Source organism: Aotus nancymaae, unplaced genomic scaffold (genome assembly GCF_030222135.1).
Source record: "Aotus nancymaae isolate 86718 unplaced genomic scaffold, 86718_ANA_hifiasm-v0.15.2.pri h1tg000028l, whole genome shotgun sequence".
Classification (NCBI taxonomy): domain Eukaryota; kingdom Metazoa; phylum Chordata; class Mammalia; order Primates; family Aotidae; genus Aotus; species Aotus nancymaae.
This window is the reverse complement of record NW_026988441.1, coordinates 16516848-16535047: the sequence shown is the minus strand read 5'-3', so window position 1 is coordinate 16535047 and position 18200 is coordinate 16516848. Positions and strand designations below refer to the sequence as shown.

At 38.5% G+C, this 18200-nt stretch overlaps 1 protein-coding gene across 1 annotated transcript; it reads right to left on the bottom strand.

Annotated features, from left to right (window-relative positions):
* Positions 1-830: 830 nt before the first annotated feature.
* ZNF345 (zinc finger protein 345) lies at positions 831-18200 on the bottom strand. Its single transcript, XM_012437007.3, has 3 exons — positions 17611-18200; positions 16573-16647; positions 831-4835 (listed from the first exon to the last, which is right to left on the bottom strand). The coding sequence occupies exon 3, from the start codon at positions 4754-4756 to the stop codon at positions 3290-3292; it is 1467 nt and encodes a 488-aa protein (XP_012292430.2). The 5' UTR covers positions 4757-4835; positions 16573-16647; positions 17611-18200; the 3' UTR covers positions 831-3289.

Sequence of the window (18200 nt, the reverse complement as noted above, 5' to 3'; positions counted from 1 at the left end):
ATCTTCATGAGTTTGTAGGCATGAAACACACACAAACATTTGAGACTCAAAGTTCTGTGTATAGAAAAAAATTGATAAACAGGATTTAATTTAAAAACTCCAAATCATCAACCCACATCTTTAAGAGAGACTTTTGCCACAGGGGTTTTCCCCAGCCAATATAAGTACAGTTTTTGCTTTATATCCCTTATATAATACCCATTTCTATGCCACTTGCAGTCAGTTCTGGTGATTAAAAGCCTTTTTTAAAATGTTCATTTTAATATTCAAAATAATTTTTTTTTGAGACAGAGTCTTGCTCTGTCACCGAATGCCAGGCTCCACTCACTGCAACCTCCGCCTCCCGGGTTCAAGTAATTTTCCTGCCTCAGCCTCCTGAATAGCTGGGACTACAGGCACGTGCCACCCTGCCCAGCTAATTTTTTTTTTTAATTTTTAGTAGAGATGGGGTTTCAACATGTTGGCTAGGATGGTCTCAATCTTTTGACCTTATGATCTGCCCACCTCGGCCTCCCAAAGTGCTGGGATTATAGGCGTGAGCCACTGTGCCCAGCCCAAAATAATTATTAAAAGATTACATGCAATAGTAATAAATATAATCTAAGTATCTCTTATCCAAAGTGCTTGGGACCAGAAGTGTTTTGGGAATATTTGCATTATACTTACCAGGTGAGCATACTTAATTCAAAAGTCTGAAATTTCCTTTGAGCATTTCATTGGGTTCAAAAAGTTTTGGATTTTGGAGCATTTCAGGGTTTGAATTTTCAAATTAAGGACACTCAACCCGTAATCCATAAAGTCTTTAGAGTAATGTCATTTTTGCATTCATGTTCCTATATGTTTATTTATGAGAACTGCTACTTTTTTTTTTTTTTTTCAAAACAGGTTGTGACTATTGATCTATCTTTTTTCTTCTAAAATTATGTTTCCCTCTCATTACCCTTAGGGTTTTTGTTGTAGTTATTCTTTTATTGGGTTATATGCTTGGATCTTTATTTACAATTTCTCTAATATTCTAACGAATGAATTTAGAGCTGTAAAGTTTCTTCTGTATATAACAGATCCTTATGGGTTATGTAGTCTACTCACCACCATTTATTTTAAAAAATAATTTGTTTTGATTTTAACTAATTTACTCATTTATTTTTAGAGACAGGGTCTTATTCTGTGGTCCAGGCTGCAGTGTAGTGGCACAATAATAGCGCACTGTAGCCCTGAATTCCTGGCTCAACTGATCCTCCCACCTCAGCCTCCTGAGTAGCTGGAGGTCACCATGCCTGGCTAATTCTTTTCAAAACATTTTCTGTAGACACAGAGATTTGCTGTGTCACCCAGGCTGGTCTCAGACTCCAGGCTTCCAGCAATGCTCCTGCCTCAGCCTCCCAAAGCGGGGGGACTGCAGGCATGAGCTACTTTGCCTGCCTGGATTTTATTTTTAAGCAAAGAATCATGCAGAATACTGAATTCGTATTTGGATTTCAGTGGAGAAAACTGCCATAGCTTTTTATTTCTACCCTGGTACAAATTTTATAGTGTATTTGTCTCTCACACTTAATAGTCATATTTTTCTGTAGGACAAATTATTCTTTTTTTTTTTTTTGAGACAGAGTCTTGCTCTGTCACCCAGGTTAGAGTTCAGTGGTATGATCTTGGTTCATTGCAACCTCCGCCTCCCAGATTCAGGCAAATACTGTGCCTGAGCCTCCCAAGTAGCTGGGACTACAGGCACATACCACCATGCCTGGCTGATTTTTGTATTTTTAATAGAGATGAGGTTTCACCATGTTGGCTAGGCTTGTGGCCTCAAGTGATCCACTCACCTTGGCCTCCCAAAGTGCTCAAATTATAGGTGTGAGCCACTGTGCCTAGCAGCAAATTATCTTATTCAACAAGGAATGAGTGTCAGTCAAACTTTCCCTACACTCATTTAAATGAATGTCTCTCTCCATTGTGAGGTCTTTGTTGTTAAGATATGGGTCATGGCTCAAAGTTTTCCTATAAATAATAAAAATGAAGCTTGAGAAGATAATCATGATAGGTAACATTGACTAAGCACTTATTATGTGATAGGCACAATTATAGAATCCATACAATAAGGCTCTGAGGTATTCCGATTCTACCCACATTACCATACGTATGTTATAGATGCACATAAAAGGATCTGGAAGAATAAGTATATTGGTTAACATTGGAAAGGAACTGAGGCCAGGAATGCTGCTCAAAGGAAAGGCCAGCTTTATCTGTAATGTAAAAATCTTTTATATTGACACATTATCTCTGAAGTGAACAATAAATAAATAATGCAGACACACTGAAAAGGGGCCATCAAGCTAAGTGTTCGTAGTGGGAAAATTTTTAATATTTGACAAAATTTGGGTTTGAAAAAGACAGGTGAATACTATAAAGTGAATAAAATAGTAACAACATATTTACAGACAAAAAATATTAAGGGCTGGTTATAGTATAGCATAATCATACCTTGTTTCCAAAACAATGAGAGAGATAGTATTAAAGGATTTGCTCCAAAAGTTTGACAGTGATTATCTAAGATTGGCAAGATTACAGGTAACCATATGCTTTTTTTTCTTCTTATCTACATTATGATGATGGAAAGCTGTTTTGCAAAATGGAGAGTATAATTTTATAAAAGGAAAGTAAAACAGTTTTCTAAAATAAAAGGTACAGGTTCATCAGATATTAAAGGATACTTAAAAGTAACAGTTATTTACCATAAACAGGGTGAGACATAGATACAAATATGTAAATTTAAAAAACAAACACTGGCCTGATATCCAATCTTAATGTGAATAAAAATGTAACTTACCATCAAATAGTCAATTAAAAAAATGAAAATGGACAAGGTTATTGAATAAATGGTGTAAAGATGATAATCAGAGAAGAAAAAATGATATATTTAGACTTGCAATAAATAATTTTGAGATGAATCAGTAATTCTATATAATAAAAAAAAGACCATTTAAAAAGTATAGCAGGGTTAACCCAGAAATGAGTTTTCCAATGTTTAAAATAGAGGCAAAATACAATAAATGCTTTTTTTTTCATTTTTAACATTCACAAGTATGAATTTTCCAAAAGTAATGAAGGAATGAATATAGATAAGGATCTTCAAATATTTATTATATTTGGGTTTTTTTTTTCCTGTATAAATTTTCTTTGACTAACCTGTGAAGCATAAGTAAGGCATTTGTACCTTAGTTCTATTTGTAGAGCTTTTCACTACTATGAATTTTCTTACATCATATGTTTAGAGTCCTTTCATCATATAATTTCAATTTATAGTTTCCAATTCACAGAGTTTCATACCATTATGACTTTTCTTATGTTGCTGAAACTCCGAACCCCTCCCGTAAGCCTTCCCACAGTTCTTACATTCATAAGGTTTCTCACCTGTATGAATTCTCTGATGCTGAGTAAGGCTTGAGCCACTACAAAAAGCCTTCCCACACTCCCTACATTCATAGGGTTTCTCACCAGTGTGTATTCTCTGGTGCCGATTAAGAGCTGAGCTACTACTAAAGGACTTTCCACATTCTTTACATTCATAGGGTCTTTCACCAGTATGGATTAACTGGTGTTGGATAAGTTTTGAGCCACTACCAAAGGCCTTCCCACATTCCTTACATTCATAGGGTTTCTCACCAGTATGAATTCTGTGATGTTGAGTAAGGTCTGAACCACTACTAAATGTCTTCCCACATTCCTTACATTCATAAGGTTTCTCACCAGTATGCATTCTTTGATGCTGAATAAGTTTTGAACCACTTCTAAAGGCTTTCTCACACTCCTTACACTCATAGGGTTTCTCACCAGTGTGAATTCGCTGATGTTGAGTGAGATCTGAGCCACTATTAAAAGCCTTCCCACATTCCTTACATATGTAAGGTTTCTCACCAGTATGAATTCTTTGATGTCGAGTTAGGGCTGATCCAAAACTAAAGGCCTTCCCACATTCATTACATATATATGGTTTCTCACCGGTATGAATTCTCTGGTGCCTAGTAAGGGCTGAACCACTGCTAAAGGCCATTCCACATCCTTTGCATTCATAAGGTTTCTCACCAGTATGAATCCGCCGATGTTGAGTAAGATTTGACCCACTGCCAAAGGCTTTCCCGCAATCTATACATTCATAAGGTTTCTCACCTGTGTGAATTCTGTAATGCCGAGTAAGGGCTGATTCAAAACTAAAGGACTTCCCACATTCCTTACACTCATAAGGCTTTTCACCACTGTGAATGATCTGATGACGAATAAGGCCTGATCCAAAACTGAAGGCTTTCCCACATTCCTTACATTCATAGGGTTTCTCACCAGTATGAATTCTCTGATGGTGAGTAAGGTTTGAGCCACTACCAAAGGCCTTTCCACATTCTTTACATTCAAAAGGCTTCTCACCAGTATGAATTCTTTGATGGTAAGCAAGGTTTGCACCACTACCAAAGGCCTTTCCACATTCTTTGCATTCATAAGGTTTCTCACCAGTATGAATTCGCTGATGTCGAATAAGGACTGATACAAAACTAAAATCCTTCCCACATTCCTTACATTCAAGGAGTTTCTCATCAGTATGAATTCTCTGATGCTGGATACTGAAAGTGGGCATGTCTTCAGGAGTAAATATCATTTCACTGAAATGTCCTTCCTGAGATCCCTGTTTTCTCTCAAACTGGCTTTTACATTCCCAATCACCTCTGAAACTTGAACACGCAATGCTGTGTTTTGTAAGTTTTTCCATTATCTCCCATCAGGATGATTCTATTCCATAAATATCCTTTTTCAGAAATAATTTCTTGGTCTCAACCTTGATTCACAGTCTGAAAGAAAATATAAAAGCAAACATTTACTTTTTTGTGTTCTGGGAGAGATTTAATGTTTATAGACTTAACTACAATTTAATTTTCATAAAAATTGAGTGGCTTATACAGTTCTCACATATGACTGGGCAATTTGAAAAACATTAGAAAAGCAGAAAAAATGAGTAAAAGTCAGACTAGAAAGTGAAGGAGGTATTCAGGAAACAGATTAATTACTTCTAAATCATAGTTTAGATAAAAGTTCCCTGCAAACTTTGAAAGTTTGGTAATTATATAGATGTCTTAATTTCTTAAGAGATGAATCTAGTGTTATGAACATTGATAAATGAGGGTAATTCTCATATTCATTTCTCAGGGTTGGTTGGAGTACTACATTTTTCCTGGGGTGGAAAATCTGGGATGATTCAGTAATAAACAATTTGCATATAAACTGATGGAGACAAAAAAGAAAGATAATCCACAAAGAGCAGTTTCCAAATGAAAGACTAATGTGCTAAATGAGTATGGAATGAGCTATGGAAAGGGAAGATTCATCTGTGGTTACAATGTGGTTTGTTTATGCCATTTAATTCAAAATAAGTGTGCCTCCAAATTCTATGATGGCATTGGGAGAAGAAAGAACTCAGGGCTACAGCAGAGGAACAGAATCTAGTTTTAACATAAGAGGAAAGGGAAGACAAGACAGGTGTCAATCTGATACTACAAGACTGCAAGAAAGATGAAGATATATAAATATCCTGAGCCTCATCTTTGATCACACCTAATCTACTTATATACTTGCATAAAGTACCTGTCCAGTGCTTATTATTTTGGGAGATTTATTTGCCATAAAAGTAGAGACTAGGAAAGGGAATGGATTTAAAGATACCATCTAAGGCCCTGAGTGAATACCTCAAACCCCAAAAGGGAAAACATTCTAGCATCAATCTCTTTCTACAACTCACATAACAATGCTGCTTAAAGCAAGTCTAAATATGTCTTGAAATTGTTCTTCCAATCTCCAACTGGCTAATCCAAATCAGAATTATCTTTTGCTTGGACACTAAAGCAGCATTTCTTCTAGCTGCCTGCATTTCCAGTTTTGGACCCTTAGCACCCAGAGTGATATTAAGCCTGGAACTGTTTTTCTCAAAACTGTTTTCTCAAAAACTGTTTGAGAAAAAGATCCTCAGTGATCTGCCTGTCTCTTAAACCTTATATTCCTCTTGGCACACCCACCCCAACAATACACTGTAGCTACAGTGACCTTCATAGTTCTTTAAATGCACAAAACTGTACCCACCCGCCCCCATCATGATTTCATCTGCCTGAAATGTCCCCCTATATCCACTGCCCGTACTCTTGGCCTTGCAAGTTTCCAGCAATGGTTTAGGTCTCTGCTAAATGATATATCTTTAAAATATTTCCTGCATGTTCAGTCTTAATTATGCACACTCTACCATCATTTCTCAGAGCACTTTTTTCCTCTTTGTGTTTTGTTTTGATAATGGGTAATTTACGTATCCATTCTGTACAGTTAAAATTTTTATATTTGTTTGAATGCTTGTTTAATCTATCTGCTACAATAGAGCCAAGATTCTTGAAGACAAGGATAACATCTGTTAATTTAATCAACTTGAACTCTGGTACATGCAAAAAAAAGAAAAAGAAAAAACACTTAAATGCATTTACTGAATAGCTAATATAATAAGTTTTTTTCAAAATGTATTATCCTTACAAATAGGCATCTAAAACCAAGATTTCTCTAAATGTAGGACATAATTTCTCTGAAAAAGGGCAAGTGAATCACGTGCATTTACCCCTGTGCCCTCACTAAACCTCACTAAAAGGAATAGAAAGGACTTTGTAAAAAGGAACAATCCCACCACATAAAAGGAAATCAATGAGAACACTGCAACAACAAAATTTTAAGTGGTTTTTTTTTTTTTTTTGAGACAGAGTTTCACTCTTATCACCCAGGCTGGAGTGCAATGGTGCAATCTCAGCTCACTGCAACATCTGCCTCCTGGGTTCAAGTGATTCTCCTGCCTCAGCCTCCAAAGTAGCTGGGATTACAGGCACCCGCCACCACACTTGGCTGATTTTTGTATTTTGAGTAGAGATGGGGTTTTACCATGTTGGCCAGGCTGGCCTTGAACTCCAGACCTCACGTGATCCACCTGCCTCAGCCTCCCAAAGTGCAGGGATAACAGGCATGAGCCACCACACCCAGCCAAAATTTTAAGTTGACAGTGTAAGATAAATGATGACGAACCAAAAACAATATAGTCAACTAAAATTAAGGAAAAGCCACACATATTACACATTTTTGTGTAAAAAGTTTATGATTTATGCTGCAGAACCCCAGAAAAACTTAAGAAGTGGAGGGAACTAACTACCTATCAAAGTCTAACAATCAACACATAAAATTTAACATACAGCTTCTTAGGGTCCACTCTGAATTACAAATAGAGCACCACCTCATGAAGATATGTGCTTCCCCATTATTCTATTCACAAGACATGAAAATAACCTATGTGTCCACTGATGGATGAACAGATGAAGAAATTGACATATACAAATGAATACTATCCACCATGGAAAATGAAAGAGATCCTGCCATTTGCCACAACAGACATGAAACTGGAAGACATTATGCTATGTGAAATAAGGGAGATGTGGGAAGAGAAATACTGAATGATCTCACTTATATATAGAATATTAACAAAAAAAGTATAGAAATAGCATACAACATGGTAGTTACCAGGGACTGTCAGGGAGAAAATGGGGAGATGCAGGTCAAAGGATACAAAGTTTCAGACACGTAGAAAGAATAAATCTAGAGATCCAATGTACAATATGAAGGCTGGAGTTAATGTCATTGTATTGTAGTTGAGTTTTTTAATAAGAGTAGATTTTTGGTGTTCTTGCCACACACACACAAAAGGTGTAACTGTGAGATGATGAATATGTTAATTTGCTTGACTACAGTAACCATTTCATAATGTAGATCAAAACCATAAATATATATAAAACACCTTAAATATATACAAAAACAACAGAAACAAAAAATAGGCAAATATTAGATATTTGAGAAAAGCCCGTAAGATAAAAGATAGTAAACAAAGCAACCAAAGGAACTCAGAAGAGAGACTACATTGGGGAACCAACGAAACCTCAAAAGTCACAATGTGTATTCTCATAGGGATGTGAGAAGCTATTCCACATGATACAAGAATAGAATAATGTGGAAGAATTATTAAGTGACAAAAAGTATTCATAGAAAATGAAAATATAAAGTGGGAATAAAAGCAAATCATTCAAACATAAATAAAATCTCTTTTAAAAACATACAAAAAGATACAAAAATAGGAAAATATAGGAAGTCAAGCAACAAAGTCCAACATCTACTGAGAAGAAATCATTTTTAGAAGTTTGCTAAGAATCTACAAAGTGTGCTAGAAGAAATGAAGGAACCTGAGAATCACCATTTAAAAATCATCATCAGAATAACAGATTCAGTCAAGGATCCCCAATGGATTCTAAAACCAGATAATGAATTGTGCTGGGGAAAAGGATATTCACTTGATCTCACAGTATCACTCACAGATTATTTATTAATTATAAAGGGAAAATATATACCTTTATAAGAGAAAGACTTGGTACTCACCACCTTAATCTTAAGTGGTAAAACTTGATGTCTAAGTCTATTTGTGTTGCTATGAAGGCATATCTAAGGGTGGTAACTGATAAAGAAAAGAGGTTTATTTGGCTCACAGTTCTGCAGGCTATACAAGATGCATGGCACCAACATCTTCTGATGAAGGTTTCAGGCTGCTTCCACTAGTAGAAGGTGAAGGGGAACCAGGATGTGCAGAGATTATGTGGAGAGAGAGGAAGCAAAAGAGACGGCCAGGGGAGTTGCTAGATTCTTTTTAACAACCAGCTGTTGTGGGAACTAGTAAGAACAAGAACTCACTCACCCACTGCCTCCCAGGGAGGGTATTAATCTATTCATCAGGGATCCACCCCCAAAACTGAAACACCTGCCATTAGGCCCCACTTCCAATATTGGGGGAAAAATTTCAACCTAAAATTTGGAAGGGACAAACGTCCAACCTATAGCACTTGGCATCAACAGTAGTGGAGCAACCTGACATATGTGCCTCCCAATGTAATACAATAAAAGATGTACCATCATACCACCTATGTGATATGCTTGCCAAAAATATTTAACCTGAATCTAAGCTTCCTATACATAAGAAAGCCATGAGAGAAATAAAGGTTATGGGACATTCTGTGGGGATTCACTCAGGGTGGTGGCAAAAATATTAAGGGAAAAATATTAGAAAAAGTTATAAAATATAATCTCCAACCCTTTTGGAAGGCCTAAGGTTTTTTCTATAGTTCTTGGCTGAGAGCAGCCTTGTCCCCTTAGTTAAATAAATTAGAGTAAAAGGAATATGGGAGTTTACCTAACTTGTTTACTCATGTGGCCTTAAAACTAACCTTTTGAGCTGGATGGCCCTCTCGGGGAGGAGTTCGACCAGGGAGATTACCCTCTAATGGTGTTTGCTTTGGGCTTGGAACCTGGTCTTTACTCTTCCTCTACAAGTGTGTTAATTTAGAGCCTCTGTTATTACATCTATACTGAATAAATGCAGAGAAGGCAAACTAGTCAGAGTTGCGCAGCTGCGATCTCTCTCTGTAAATAGCTCACGACCCCTGGCCTACTCGTTCGCTGGAAATTTGAGTCTCCATGTATTTATTCATCCGTCAAGAAGCTGGGGTCTGTGGGATGGACTCCAGCAACATTGTATAAAATAATCATCCTGAATTCTTAAAAAAATTCAATGTCGGCCGGGCGCGGTGGCTCAAGCCTGTAATCCCAGCACTTTGGGAGGCTGAGGTGGGTGGATCACAAGGTCAAGAGATCGAGACCATCCTGGTCAACATGGTGAAACCCCGTCTCTACTAAAAATACAAATAATTAGCTGGGCATGGTGGTGTGTGCCTGTAATCCCAGCTACTAAGGAGGCTGAGGCAGGAGAATGCCTGAACCCAGGAGGCGGAGGTTGCAGTCAGCCGAGATCGCGCCATTGCACTCCAGCCTGGGTAACAAGAGCAAAACTCCGTCTCAAAAAAAAAAAAAAAAAATTCAATGTCATCTAAAACAAAAAAATGAGAGGCTGTTCCAGCTTAAAAGAGACTAAAGAGATCCAATGACCAAAACCAATGTATAATAAATCTAGACTGGACCCTAGATAAGGCAAACACATACCCAGGTAAAACAAATACAATAGCAGCTAAATAAAGACAGTTTGCAAACTACTAGAGCTATCTAAACATAAAATGCTTGAGAAGACTAGTAAGTCCATTTTAATTTTCTTAGGTTGGAGATATATCATTAATACTAAGGATATAAATGTTAAAATTATTAATGGTAAAATGTGAAGATGTCCCCAACCTATTTTTAAATGAGTCAAGAAAAAAATATGTATGTGTGTGTATTAATAATGATAAAGGAAATGTGGCAAAATGACAACAACTGAAGAATTTGGGTGATGGCTGATAAGGTCTGAATGTTTGTGTCCTCCCAACCCCCAAATCAAATGTTGAACTTTAGTGATCAATGTAATGGTGAAAAGAGGTGGGGCCTTTGGGAGGTGATTAGCTCATGAGGCAGAGCCCCTATGAATGTAATTAGTACTCTTATAAAAGAGGGCCCAGGGGGCTGCCTTTCCCTTTCTACCATGTGAGGACAAAGATAGAAGGTGCCATCTATGAAGCAGAACGCAGGTCCTTACCAGACACTGAGTCTGCCAACATCTTGATCATGTACTTTCCAGCCTCCACAACTGTGAAAAATAAATTTCTTTTGTTTATAAGATACCTACTTTATGGTATTTTGTTACAGTGGCCCAAACAGAGGAAGAAAATGGGTATTCAGAATTCACTGGAATATTCTTTTTTCCTATGTTTGAAATTTTTCAAAGAAAACAGAAAATACAGATTGTTCTAAAAAGTAAGCATTAAGGGAAACTTCCTAGACCTAAAAGACATGAGTTTCCACATTTAATGGGTCCACTTGGTATGCAGCATAAAAAATAAAAATGATTCACATTTGATATATTTTTATTAGGTTCTAGGACAGTGGGAACAAAGAAAATACCCTAAAATACTCCAAAATACAAAGACAGGGTATAAACCAAAGACCAGGAATAAAAATGGCTTTGGAGTTCTAAACAATACTAGAAGACAGAAATCATAACCTTAAAATTCTGAGGTAAAATATTTTCAATGTAGAATTCTATGCCCTGCCAAAGAATCAATATAGTAGTTGAAAAATATACTAGGACTCACAAAATTTAACTCTCATCCATCCTTTCTCATATGTCACCAATATAAAGAAGAAGCACACCAAGAAACAGGAAGGCAAGGAATCCAAGAAACAACTCAGCACAGAAGGGCAGTGAATTTAAAAAGAAAGAATTCTAGAGTAACAGTGGTACAAGCAATCAGCAGAGAACAAAAAGGATCATAGAAGAGATGTCTCTAAACCCAAGGGACTGACAGAACATACTGGAAAAAGATTTATTTCCCAGTAGATTTTGAATATAAATTAGTGATAAATATATGGACAAAAAGGTAATTTGAATTACATGGAAAACAAAGTTGCCTAACAATATAATCATGATTCATAGTTCAGTTACGAATAAAATCTGTTAAAAAGACACAAGCCACAGAATGGGTGATGACATTTACAAAATATTTAAATGTCAAAGAACTAGCATGTAAAATATAAGATCTTTCCCAAGTCATTAATAAAAAGCTAAATGGCCCAAGAAAAAAGAAACCGCTAAATAAATAGGGAGACATCGCCATTTTCACTCCTGGTCTTGTTTATGCCCTGTGTAATAATTTGTCAGATCTTTGTCCTAGATCTTCCTAGCACAGAGCTAGATATGTCTTTGTTATGGATCACACCTGAGTTTATGCTAATGAGGTAACTCATGGTGGACCCTTGAGTAGCTTTGGAATTGGGGCAGTCATCAAAAATACTTTTAGCTAGCCCAATCTCTGGGGAAGAAAGTGGGGCTGGGGACTGGGTTCAATCATGTGGTCAATAATTAATCAATCATGCCTACATAATGAAATTCCACCCCAAAGTTCAGTGGAGCTTCCCTGGTGACACACCCTGCTTTCACAGGGAAAGAACACAGAAACTGTGTACAGATCCCTTCCAGACCTTGCTCTATGTGTCTCATTACTAGGCTATTCCTAATTTGTATCCTTATCTTTCATAATAAAACTGTAATTTTAAGCATAGTGCTTTCCTGAATTCTGTGAGTTGTAGTAAATTACTAAATCAAGAGGGGATGGGGAGGGAGTCAAGAGAACCTCCTGGAATTGAAGCTAATTGGCCTAAAGTAAGGGCAGATTTACTGGGGACTATATGCTAAAACCTATGGAGTTCAACACCAACTCTGGGTAGCAGTACCAGAATTGAATTGCAGTACATCAGTTGGAGATGAAACATATTAAAACCTCATGTTCATGGATTGGAAGACTTAACATGAAGATGGCAATACTCGCTAAGATAATCTGCAGATTCAATGCAATCTCTATTAACACTTCAGTGGCCTTTGAAATGAAAAGCCACTCCTCAAATCCATATGGAACTGCAGTGGGTACCCAAAATCTGTATGGAACTGCAGTGCAGATTGACCAGGATTTCTAAATCTTCATGACCTCAGATTTGGCAGTTAATTCTTAGATTTGACACTAAAAACACAAGCAATCAAAGAAAATTACACGTCAATTTAAATTCACCCAAGTTAAAAGTTTGTGCTTCAAATGGGTACACAGTGTTTCTACAGGCAGATGATAAAGGTTTAAAGCTAGAGAAAAACCATAGTTGCACAATACTATGAATAAAGCAAATACCACTGAAGTTATACTAAATACCACTTTAAAATGGTTAAGTGTATCTCATGTGAATTTTGCCTAAATGAACAAATCTTGAAAAAAAAAAGAGACAAAAGATAATGCAAATGAAAAGATGTTCTGTTTCATTAGTAGTCATGATCATGTAAATTAACACCATAATGAGATATTACTAAGTATACTAGGTAGGTAAAAAGTGTGACTATTCCAAATGTTGGTAAAGATGTGGCAAAAATGTGGCAAAGGTGGCGGTAAACATACACTGTTGGAAGTAGACCACTTTTTCATACAACCACTTTGAAAGAGTTTGGCATTATCTAGGCTAACATGCATATTCCCTATTACCCAACAATTCCACTCCTAGGTAAAACATCCACTAGAATGTTCATAACAGTTTTAAAAGTAAAATGCTGGAAACTGCCAATTATCCACATAAAAAACATGTCAGACAAAATATACTGTGATATAGTCACAAAGGTTATGAAATAGTAGTGTAAATAAACAAGATACACCTAAACTATTCAACATGAACCAAGTGTGCTGGCTCAGGCCTGTAATCCCAGCACTTCGAAAGGCTGAGAGCGTGGATCACTTAAATCTGGATTTCGAGACCAGCCTGGTCAACATGGTGAAACTCTGCCTCTACTAAAAAATACAAAAAATTAGCTGGGCTTGGTGGTGCAGCACCTGTAATCCCAGGGGCATTCCTTTCTGGTTCTAGTGTGCTTGCCTGGCAGGCAGCTCCAGCATCCAGGTCTACCTCCAGCAGCACATTCAATTTCCCCAGCACCCAGCTCCTGCAGCATGGGTAACTTTACCAGGCTTCTTCAGTCAAGCAGCTTCTCTAGCTCCCAGCTCTGAAAGTACAAGGTGGCCAGCAGCACCCAATAGCCTTGTCTTAAAGTTTTGTAACAAATGCTTCTGGTAAGACAACTCAGTCTGCCACAAAGGATGGATTCCTGGCAAATGCTAGAGGGCAGATTTCCAGCAACTTCCACAGGTGCAGCACCACAGCAGGAACAGGACACGGCTAAGGTAAGTGAGGCACTTATGGGACAAAACTTGAGGTGTTCACTCTCAGATTGCCAACCCTGCACTTATAACCCTGATGATGATTGTCTTAAGAATGAAGAACCCAGCATGCAAAATTTGAGGCATTCTGTCTCAGGGTCATGCAACTGTAGTAACATCTGGCAGTGAATGCTTCTCACTGTCTCACTTGCTCATCTTAGTCCTAGCCCTTTACAGCGATTACTGTCATTCAGTGAGCCACAAACCAAAAAAAAAAAAACTTCCCATTATTACTATTACCTCATACTATAACAGATCCAAGAATAATTATCTATGAATGGATTTTAAAGTAGTGGGGAAAAGTTTGGCAACCAGTTATTTACACAGTTGCAAAGTATACCTCCACAAATTATCTATTAATTACAAATAGACAATACTAATATTACAGTGGAGAAACATGGTAGATATTCCCTTAACAAATTATCACAGTTAACATCTTCAGAAATGGAACAAGTGAGCATCATGTATCTCCTGAGATGACGCACCAAGAAGGATACAATATTACCTTTATGGTATTCCTGCCACAAAATTCATAACCTGAATGCAAGCATGAAGAACCATAAGACAAACCCAAATTAAGGGATTTTTTACAAAATAACTGGCTTCTCCTCTTCAACAATGCCAAGATCATGAAAGACAAAGGGAGAGCAACTCTTCTAGATTAAAGCAGACTAAAGAGACATAATTAATAAATTTAATGTGTGATTTTAAAGTGGATCCTAGATAGATGAGGAGAGAGGACGGGGTGGTTTGTTAAAAGGAACATCACTGGGATGAGTCAAAATTTTAAATATGGGTTAGATAAGAGTATCATATAAATGTTAAAATTTTAGTAACTGTACTGTGGTTATGTAAGAGAAAACTCTTATTGTTAGGAAATAAAGGGGCAAAATATCTGCAACTTAGTCTTAAATGGTACAAATAAAATGTGTGTTGTGGTGTGTGTGTGTGTGTGTGTGTGTGTGGAGAGAGACAGATCATTTTCTTTTATTCTTGGCCTCCTCAAATACATTTTTTGAAGTGGGGAATATGAAAATTAGATATAGATTTAGATATAAATATATTTATTTATTTTCTAATATTTTTATGTTAATGACATCTGGTATAATCAAGCCTTCTTTGTATGGCATCTTTTACTCTTCTCCCTTATCATATTTCATTTTTCACTATACTGTGGGAGGCGAGGCAGATGGATCACCAGAGGTCAGGAGTTCGAGAACAACCTGGCCAACATGATGAAACCCTGTCTCTACTAAAACTACACAAATTAGCTGGGCCTGGTGGCAGGCACCTGTAATCCCAGCTACTTGAAAGGCTGAGGCAGGAGAATCATTTGAATCCAGGAGGTGGAGGTTGCAGTGAGCCAAGATTGTGTCACTGCACTCCAGCCTGGGTAACAGAGCAAGACTCCATCTCAAAAAGAAAAATAAAAAGAAGAACTGTGTCACTTTTATGTAGTCTTTTGTGAAAAAAAGAAACAAAAGAATGTCTATTCAAACAAAGTTAGAAAACAAACAAAATTTACACTTATGTGGCTCTGGGATTCATCCATATGTACTAAAGCTCTAATGAAAGGCAAAGAAATGGCCACAGTGACTATCATCACAAGAGCACAATGTTGTTCGTGGCTGTGGAGAAGTACAGCAGAGGCTTCTTCAGTGATGGCTGTATTTTATTTATTGATCTGGGTACCCCTTATGTGGGTCTTTATAATTACTTGTTAAGCTGCACAAATGGGTGTTTTACTGCACAAGTGGGTCCCATTTCTGTATCAAATTTGAAGAAGAAAAAAGCCATAGGCATTCAAGTAAACGTTATGCATCTCTAAAAATATTTTCCAAATATACTATATGGGAAAATACTTAATTTTAAATGAAAATGTAGGATAGGCTGGGCGCAGTGGCTCATGCCTGTAATCCAAGCACTTTGGAGGCCAAGGTATGCAGATCACCTGAGGTCGGGAGTTCAAGACCAGCCTGACCAACATGGTGAAACCCCCATCTTTATTATTTATTTATTTATTTATTTTACTTGAAACCCCGTCTTTGAAAAAAAAAAAGAAAGAAAATGTAGGATAGAAAATGACAAATGCTACATGAATTCAATTATGTTTTATGTGCATAGCTAAAATACAAATTTTCTTCATTCGGCATTTCTGTACTTTTAAAATTAAGTTAAAACAATCATGTTTTACTTTTACAATCTGAAAGAAATCATATTTTTTAAAAAGATAGCATAAGGAAAAATTAAAGCCAAGTGCAATGGCTCACACCTGTAATCCCAGCACTTTGGGAGGCGGAGGCAGATAGATGGATTGAGCCCAGGGGTGTGAGACCAGGCTGGGCAACATGGTAAAGCCCCATCTCTACTAAAAATACAAAAATTAGCCAGGCTTGGTGGCACACATCTATTATTCCAGCTACTTGGGAGGCTGAGATGCAACAATTGCTTGAGTCAGGGAGGTGAGGCTGTAGTGAGCTGAGATCGCACCACTGCATTCCAGCCTGGACAACAGAGCCAGACTCTGTTTCAAAAAAAAAGGTAAAGAAAAATTAAAACTGACAAATTAGTAAGATAAAATCAGGTATGAGAGGTGGAGTTTGAAGACATCACATTTTCTCAATAGGGAAACTCCAGGGATCAGGTCATCTGATAGGCAAGAATTTTCAAGAAAAGGAAAGCAACTATGTCCTAACCAAGAAAATGTGACTTCAGGAAACAAGAGGAAAGGACAAGCTACCTTGCAGGTGCCTTGTGGATGTTCAACAGCCATTCTTTACTCCTCTCCGGAGGCCTCTATTCAAGCAGGGCAGAGCTGAGAAAGGAGAAGGGAGTCAGGAAACATCAGGTTCTTCTGAGAGAGAGCCAGTTTTACTATGTCAGAAGTTATCTTGGCTCATGAGAAAGGAGAAGGGAGTCAGGAAACATCAGGTTCTTCTGAGAGAGAGCCAGTTTTACTATGTCAGAAGTTATCTTGGCTCAGCCCCTACTGCCCACCACCTACAGAGGAAGGTCAGAGAAGTCTAGGGCGTCCTGCTCAATCCTGGTATCCCAGACAATGGCAGGGTCAATGACGTTACGGGCAGAATCTGTTTCTGAGCTCACAGAGGTCTCAAGTGGCTGAAGTCACAAAGAGAGACAAAGACTCCCCATACCCACATTGGCTATACGGACACATAGTCACACAAACTCATTCACTCACACCATGGGGACATAAACGTCACAGGCACCCCAAACCTAAACACAACAGGCTGCACACAGTCGCACACACACACACACACACCACGGGGGCAGACAGGGACACAACCAGAGTCCGTGGGCATCTCTCAAACTCCCAGTGACATACACCTTGGGGTGACAATGACAACAAATTCACACGCACCCTACACGCACGCGCGCGCGCACACACACACACACACACACACGGAAGCAGCCACAAACCTCACAGTTAAGGCATACTGCACACAGTTCGGCAAATGGTAATAAACACACACCCCAAGGGAACACACAGTCACAACTGCAGTCCAGGAACCTCACACTCGCAAACACGGTGCCCAACCCAGTCACAATTAAACTCCAATCACACCTGCACAAACATAAAAAGTCCTCCTCCCCGCCCTCACAGTTGCACACCGGACGCACAGACACACGCCTACCACAGAGACATCCACACTCACAACCGTACACACTCTTCACAATCGCTCCTTAGTCTGCTCCCCACGCAGCCCACACAGATTCGGGGTTCCTGTCGCGCCAAGATTCGAGCCGCCTCACTTACGCCTGCTCGGGTAGGGTCAGCTCCGCTCCTCTGGAATCCAAACGAGCCGACCTCAGTTCTCTCACAAAGCCCCGAGGCCGTTAGCTCAGACCCGCGGGAAGACCCCGCCCACTCCGCAAAAGACAATTTAGTTATCGCGGGAGACAGCCACGGGCCTAGAGGCTTCTGGGAAGTGTAGGAGCGACAGGTTGCCGAAAGCTACAGCCCAGCCATCCCGATTCCCGTGGCGCGGACTCTGGCACCAACGAAAGTATCTCTTTGAGCTAAGCCGCCCATCAAAGCCTTCCGGGAGTCTCTCCTGACAAGGACTCCCTAGATCAAGCTTTAGTAAGGCTCCTCTGAGCCTTTTTTGTTTGGCCAGGCCTCCTCCATGGCCTGCGAACCCCACTTCGGCAAGAATCCAGCTAAGCCAGTTCAGCAAGAATCCTCCCGCCCTTGATACTGAACTTCCTCTTAGTAATTTACCATCCTTTAACTCCTTCACCCAGCCCGTTAGCTATAAATCTCCAGCTGCTATTGTATTGTAAATTGACTATTGCAGTAGTCTTCAACCAAGTCCTTCTTGCCTGTTTAAGTCATCTGGTGCAAGT